Here is a 7,704-nt window from a genome sequence, read left to right on the forward strand (position 1 = left end):
AAAAAAAAAAAAAAAAAGGTACCTATATAGGATCAAATTGACAACAACTCAAAAGATTAGACAGAAACCTTAGTTGGCAGTATGCTCAGTCAGTGGGGTAGAAACAATTTAGCAAAAGAGGGTGAGAATGGTTGCATAAGCCAAGAATGTAATCCATGTCACTGAATTGTACTTAGAGAAATTAATGGATTTGTGTATGTTCTGTGTATATTCTCAACAACAAAAAATAATTCTTTTTTAAAAGGCTAACATAAACATTTAATTAGTTAGGGCCCTGTAGACCACAAAGAAGCTATGGTGATTCAGTGACTACGCACCTGGCCATTGGTTTGAATCCATCAGCTATTCCCTGAGAACACTTCGGCGGTTTGTTTCCATAAGATTTAAAGACTTGGAAACTCTACATGACAGTTCTACTTTGTTCCATGGGGTTGCTATGAGTCCATTCAATCTGATGGCAATGGTTTGGATTTTATTTTGGTTTTAAAATCACTAAAGATCTACAGTACTTAGAGTAATGGTGGCAGCAGGGCCTACCAAAGCTGCTACTATAGTCAATGGTGAGCCAACAGCAAGGGAATTAGGAAGACAGCCTCCAATGTTGCTGGGGTTCAGCAAGAACCTATTTGCAGAACTTTGCCTGGAGACTTACAGATACAAGATACAAATGAAAGAGGGTTGCTACACATAAGGCAAAGATAGCAACTGGGCTGTCTGACAGAAAAGAGAAGCAAAAACTTCTGCCTAATGCAGAAAGACAGTTCCTTCATTACCAAATGTAGCACATGAAATGTGAAATAGGGGAAAGAAAAATGATAGAGGCTATGTTCAAAAGTCAGCTTTCTCCTTACACCAGCTTCTTTCATTTCAGATTGCCCAATTATGTAACTATATTAAAATTTAACAGGTCTCTAGTGACATCCGATTGGAAAGTCAAGGTATCCCCTAACCCTGCTTTATTTGCAAGTGAAAAAAAGGTATAATTACTCCAAGAAGATACACCAGTTATGGAACTTCTGTACCAAGTAAACTCTCAGCTCCACCTCCAAATTGCATATAAAATAAATCCTTCTTTTCATTTTGCTGCCACCTATATTGTCTAGGTCACTATTATCTGTAGTTTAGACTAATCAGAATGTGAATGTTGTAAACAAAAAAGAGGGTCAGAAGCTGGAAATTATTCATAACATCTTTATGTATGTAATAGTGAAAAACTTAAAATATCCCAAATATGGTTCAAGGGTGAATAATAAATAAAATGTTCCATACCACAAACACTGTTGTTGTTGTTAGGTCCCATCGAGCCGGTACTGACTCATAGCAACCCTACGTACAACAGAATGAAACACTGCCCGGTCCTGGGCCAACCTCACAATAGTTGCCACGCTTGAGCCCATTGATGCTGCCACTTTGTCAGTCCATCTTGCTGGGGTTCTTCCTCTTTTTCTCTGCTCATCCACCTTACCAAACATGGTATCCTTCTCCATCTATGTTGGAAGAAGTACAGCCAGAATGCTCCTGAGAAGTCAGAATGGACAGACTTCAGCTCTAGTACTTCCAATATGTTAATCAGGAGAGACCAGTCCCTGGAGAAGGACGTTGGACTAGGTAAATATGGCTTGCACTTCAATGTAAAGAAAATAAAAACCCTCACAACTAGATCAATAAATAACATCATGATGAATGGATAAGTTGTCATGCTTCATTTTGCTTGGAACCACTATCAACACTAATGAAGCAGCAGTCAAGAAATCAAATGATAAATTGCATTAGGCAAATCTGCTGTGTAAGACCTCTTTAACAGGTTCAAGAGCAAAGATGTCAATTTCAGGACTAAGGTGCACCTGACCTTGTCAATGTATTGTTGCAGCCATTTTTTTTTTTTTATTATCTTCAGCAAAATTTTACTTGCATGCAATATTGATGATATTACTTAATGATCTCCATATCAAGTGGGGTCATCTTTTCTTAGTAATGGGTAGAAATATGGATCTCTTCCAATCAGTTTGCCAGGTAGCTGTCTTCCAAATTTCATGGCAGAGATGAGTGAGTGTTTTCAGTGCTACAACATTTTGCTGAAAGACTTGAATTTGTATTCCATTAACTCCTGGATCCAGTTCTTTGCCAATGTCTTCAGTGCACCTTGGGCTTCCACCTTAAGTATCACTGACTCTTGATCATACAATACTTCTTGAAATGGTTAAACATAAACCATTTGTGTTTGGTACAGTGACTCTGTGTACTCCTTCCATCTTCATATGATTCTGAATCATTCAATATTTTGCCCATAATATTGCTGTTGATAAATGCCATTGAATTGTTTTCAACTCATAGGGACCCCATATAGGATTTTAAGAAGCAGCTGGTGGGTTTCAACAGAAAACTTTGCTTTTAGCAGTCCAGAGCTTATCTTACAGCAACACACCAAAACTCCTGAAGTCACAGAGACTGTTCAAAAAGGCAAGACAAGATTTGAATTTTTTTCTTCAGTTTTTTTAGCTTTAGAAATGCTGAGCATGTTCTTCCCTTTTGGCACATTAGAACTCCAGGTCTTTACACATTGCTTTATAATACCTGCCTTTGTCTTCTTGAGCTGCCCTTTAAATTTTTCTGTTCAGCTCTTTTACCTGCTCATTTCTTCCATTGACTTTACCAACCCTATGCTGGAGAGCAAGTTCCAGAGTCTCTTCTTACATCCACTTTGGTATTTTCTTTCTTACTTGTATTATGTATGATCTTTAGCTTTCTTCCTGTATGATAGTCTTGATAGTCATCCCATAACTCTTTGGGTTTGCAGTCATTAGTGCCTAATGCATCTATTTTGTTCTTCAGATGGTCTCTAAAAGCAGATGGGATATGTTCAAGACCATAATTTGGCTCTCATGGACTTGTTTTAATTTTCTTCAGCTTCAGCTTGAAGGACTCCTGAAGTCACAGAGACATGTTCAAACATACAAGTCAAGTCTTGTATGTCTTCCACAATCTGCCCTGATCTTGTTTTGGCTGATGATATTGAGCTTTTCCACTGTCTCTTCCCACAGATGTAGTCAATTTTATTTCTGTGTATCCCATCTGGAGAAGTCCTTGCGGATAATCATAGTTTATGTTATTTTAAAAAGGTATTTGCAATGAAGAAGGCATTGGTCTTGTAAAATTCTATCACGCTACAATAGTGAATAATTGTTATCAGGACCAATTGTGAAGGTTGGAAATGTAAAGGTAGACATTACATAGCAAGGAGGGGAATGATTAACTTTGCAGTCTAGGAGTGGAGGTCCCTGGGACCATCAAGGGAGAAGAGTAGAGAGAGGAACCTTACCCAGAGAAGCAGTGACATCAGAGATGGAAGCAGAGACGATGATGTGGAGAGATGGAGCAGCTGGGGACTTTAGACCCAGAAAGGGATAGGGGCTGTGTGCTGACGACCAGGGGCAGGGGGCAGGCTTGCAGGGTATACCCTGTGATTGGCTGATGATGCATGGAGGGGATTGTAACCATGGCAATGAAATGATACACGATAGGATGAATATAAAACTAATGTTCTCCCATATAAACTATGACATAATTCACAATAAAACATTAAAAAACAAAAACAAAAAATTCTATCATGCGCTCTCCAGCATCATTTCTATCAATAAGTTCAACTTACCAAGTACTGATCCCCTTCCTCTTGGTTTCCAACCTTTACATTCTAATAGCCAATAATTATTAATACATCTTGACTGAATGTTTGATCAGTTTCATACTGAAGAAATTGACAGAATTCTTCAATTCATCATCACTGGCTTTAGTGGTTGGAGCATAAATTTGAATAACCCATCTTCCTTGTAGAGGTATGGGTATTATTCTATCACAGAGAGTGTTATACTTCAAAATAAATGTTGAAATGTTCTTTTTGATGATGAATGTGATGCCATTCCTCCTCAATTTGTCATCCCCAGTATAGTAAACCATATGATTGTCAGATTCAAAATGCTCAATGCCAGTCCATTTCAGCTCACTAATATTGATCTTTATCAACTTTGACAACTTTTCATCTTTGACAACTTCCAATTTGACTAGATTCATACTTTATACATTCCATGTTCTGATAATTACTGGATTTTTACAGCTGTTTCTCTTCATTTTGAGTTGTGACCCACCAGCAAATGAAGATTCTGAAACCTTCATCATCATAGTAAACTCAGCTTTGAGGAGGCAAATCTTCCCCAGTCATATTTTGAGTGCCTTCCAACCTGAGGTACTCATCGTTCAACATTATATCTGACAGTATCCTGGTGCTATTCATAATGCTTTCATCTTCTGTCATATATCTTATAATATTCTGCTGTTATTAATAAGGTTTTCATTGGCTAAACACTCAGAAATTGTCTACCTCTTCTTCCTCCTCATTTGTCTTAGTCTGGAAGCTCTGTTGAAACCTATCCAGCATTGGTCAACCTTCTGGTCTTTAAAATACCAGTGGTATAGCTTCCAGAAACACAGCAGCCACCACAGTATGACTAACCTACAGCTAAGTGGTTAGAAAGAGATGCTGGAGAAGCTCAGTATCATCAGCCATAACAAGGAACTGAGGGTGGAACAGACCATCAATTGCTCATTTTTAAAGCTGAAGCTGGAGAAAATGAAAACAGCCCACAGGAGTCAGAATGAGACTTTAAGTATATCCCACTGAATTTAAAGACCATGTCATGAACAGACTGATGCTCCAGAGGAGTTGTGGGATGAGATGAACATCATCATCTATAAAGAAAGCAAAAGGTCACTGGAAAGACAGGGAAGAGAAAAAAGACAAAAATGGATGTCAGAAAAGACTCTAAAACTTGTGCTTGAACAGAGAGAAGCTAAAGCAACTTAAAGAAATGAGGAAATTAGTGAGCTAAACAGAAAATGTCAAAGGGCAGCTTGGGAAGACAAAGTCAAGTATTACAATAAAATGTGCAAAGGGCTAGATTTGGGAAACCAACAGGGAAGAACACGTTCAGAATTTCTCAAACTGAAATAACCTGTAATATTGAAGGATTCTAGGGGAAATATTTAATGAAGCAGGAAGTATCAAAAGAAGATGGAAGGAATACAAAAAGTCACTGTACCAAAAAGAATTGGTCAATATTCAACCATTTCAAGAGGTAGCATAGGATGAGGATCCGAGAGTACTGAAAGAAGAATCCAGACAGCACTGGAGGAATTGGCTAAAAACAAGGCTCTAGGAATTAATGCAATAACAATTGAAATGTTTCAGCACGGGAGGTGCTCACTCACCTATGCCAAGAAATTTGGGAGACAGTTACCTGGGCAACTGATTGGAAAAAAAAATCCTTCATTATACCCCCATTCTAAAGAAAGGTGATCCAGTGAAATGTGGAAATCATCGAACAATATAATTAACATCACATGTAACTAAAATTTTGCTGAAAACAATTTTAAAAATTGTAACAGAATGTGGAACTAGAGATATCATTGCTAAAGACAGATGAATCTTGACTGCAATCAGAAAACACCAGAAAGATGTTTAGTTGTGCTTTATTAACTATGCAAAGGCATTCAACTGTGTGAGTCATTAACGAACTATGGATAACACTGCAAAGAATGAGTATTCACTTTATAAGGCTCATGAGGAACCAGTACTTAGACCAAAAGGCAAAAGCCAGAACAGAAGAGAGAATACTGAATGGTTAAAACCATTTATATTGGTGTTGTACCATTTCACTATATTTCTTCAGTCTGTATGATCCACAATCAATACTGATGGATATGGCAATCAAAAAATAAAATGGCATATTGCATTAGGTAAATCTGCTGCAAAAGACCTCTTTAAAATGTCAAGAGCAAAGATACCAGTTTAAGGACTAAGATGTCTCTGACCAAAGCCTCATATGCCTGTGAAAGTTGGACAATGAATAAAAACTGTAGAAGAATAGATGTATTTGGATTATGGTGTTTGAAAAGAATATTGAAAGTAGCAGGAACTGCCACAAGAACAAACAAATCTGTCTTAAAAGAAATACAGTCAGAATTCTCTTGGAAGAAATAACGACAGAATGGCAAGACTTCATCTATTATACATTGGACATACAACAGCAATGGTCTCAAATAACCAAAAATTGTGAGTAGGGAGCATAACCAGGCATGTTTTGTGATATTGTGCATAGCATTGGCATGAAACAGACCCAACTTGAGGGCACCTAACAATAACAACATACTGAGCAAATAATCCAATTCATATGATTAAACTGTATGAAGAAGAACCTGGCATCAGGATTGGAGGAAGACTCATTAACAACCTAAGATATGCAGATGATGCAACCTGCTTGCTGGAAGGGAAGAGAACTTAAAAATCACTGATGAAGATCAATGATTACAGCTTTCAGTATGGATTGCACCTAAACATAAAGAAAACAAAAATCCTCACAACTGGACCAATAAATAACATCATGATAAACAAAGAAAATATTAAAGTTCTCAAAGACCTTATTTTTCTTGGTTCCACCAACAACACTCATGGAAGCAGCAGTCAAGAAATCAAATGATGTATTGAATTAAGAAAATGTGTTGCAAAAGCCCTCTTTAAAGTGTTACAGAGCAAACACTTCCTGATTACAGATTTCTTATTAAGTGAATAAATAGAGCCTTATTTTCTTTAAACCATTCTTTTTTGTATTTTGCACTATATAGAATCAAATTCAATCTCTAACTGACAAAGATGATTAATATTCTATGTATACACGTATACTAAAGTTAAAAAAAGCTGATGATTTTTTAAAATGTTAAAATAATTTATTTTATTAATCGGTCGACAGAGAAAACCCCATATAATCATCTCAATAGGTGTATTACTTCAACAACACAACAAATGCAATTGTTAAAATGGAGTAACTTCCTCTATTGTTTTGTATTTTCATAGGAGGATAAATACCTTATAACATGATGATTAATGTACAGCTCAAAGCAAGAGCCAACAACATGCTTAAAAGTTTAAAAGAAGGGGCAGTAGCATTAAAACTAGGTTCAAAATATGGATATGCCTTAAACTTTAAGATAGGTATTAGCAAAGCATAAAAAGTCAGTTCGTGACTTTCAAATTGCCTATGTGGATTGTTTTGATGGATGGAAAAATCATGTTGAGAACTTACAAACACAAAAAGGAAACCTTAGTATTTTCAGTACTAATGTTTCTACATTAGGGTTATAAGTACTTACAGAGAAAGATATTTCTTCATTGTTAGATTTCATAGATGATTTTTTTCTATGTTCAGTGTCAATTCCATAGGCTTCTTCCAAATTAGAAACAACCTACCAAAAATTAAAGCAAATTAGTACTTTCATAGTTTAAAATTAGTTGTTTTGTTGTTGTTCTTAGGTGCGATCGAGTTGGTACCGACTCATAGCGACCCTATGCACAGCAGAATGAAACACTGCCCGATCCTGTACTAACCTCACAATTGTTGCCACGCTTGAGTCCATTGATGCTGCCACTTGGCCAATCCATTTCGTTGGGGTCTTCCTCTTTTTCTTGACCATCCACCTTACCAAACATGATATCTTTCTCCAGTGACTGCTCCCTCCTGACAATATGTCAGAAGTATGAAAGACGTAGTTTGGCCATCTTGGCCTCCAAGGAGCACACTGGCTGCACTTCTTCCAAAACAGATCTATTGATTCTTCTGGCAGCCCATGGCACTTTCAATATTCTCCTCCAACACC

The 7,704-nt window shown here is 37.0% G+C and overlaps 1 protein-coding gene across 1 annotated transcript in view; it reads right to left on the reverse strand.

Annotated features, from left to right (window-relative positions):
• LOC102819007 (putative leucine-rich repeat-containing protein DDB_G0290503-like) overlaps positions 1-7,704 on the reverse strand; it is a gene marked incomplete at its 3' end in the record, with an annotated part of 310,097 nt that overhangs the window by 299,115 nt on the left and 3,278 nt on the right. The window contains exon 2 of the mRNA XM_006877591.1: positions 7,201-7,293. Coding sequence (XP_006877653.1) covers positions 7,201-7,293 — 93 coding nt within the window. The remainder of the gene's footprint in view (positions 1-7,200; positions 7,294-7,704) is intronic.

The sequence above is a fragment of the Chrysochloris asiatica genome, unplaced genomic scaffold, assembly GCF_000296735.1.
Source record: "Chrysochloris asiatica unplaced genomic scaffold, ChrAsi1.0 scaffold00532, whole genome shotgun sequence".
In the NCBI taxonomy this organism is placed as follows: Eukaryota; Metazoa; Chordata; class Mammalia; order Afrosoricida; family Chrysochloridae; genus Chrysochloris; species Chrysochloris asiatica.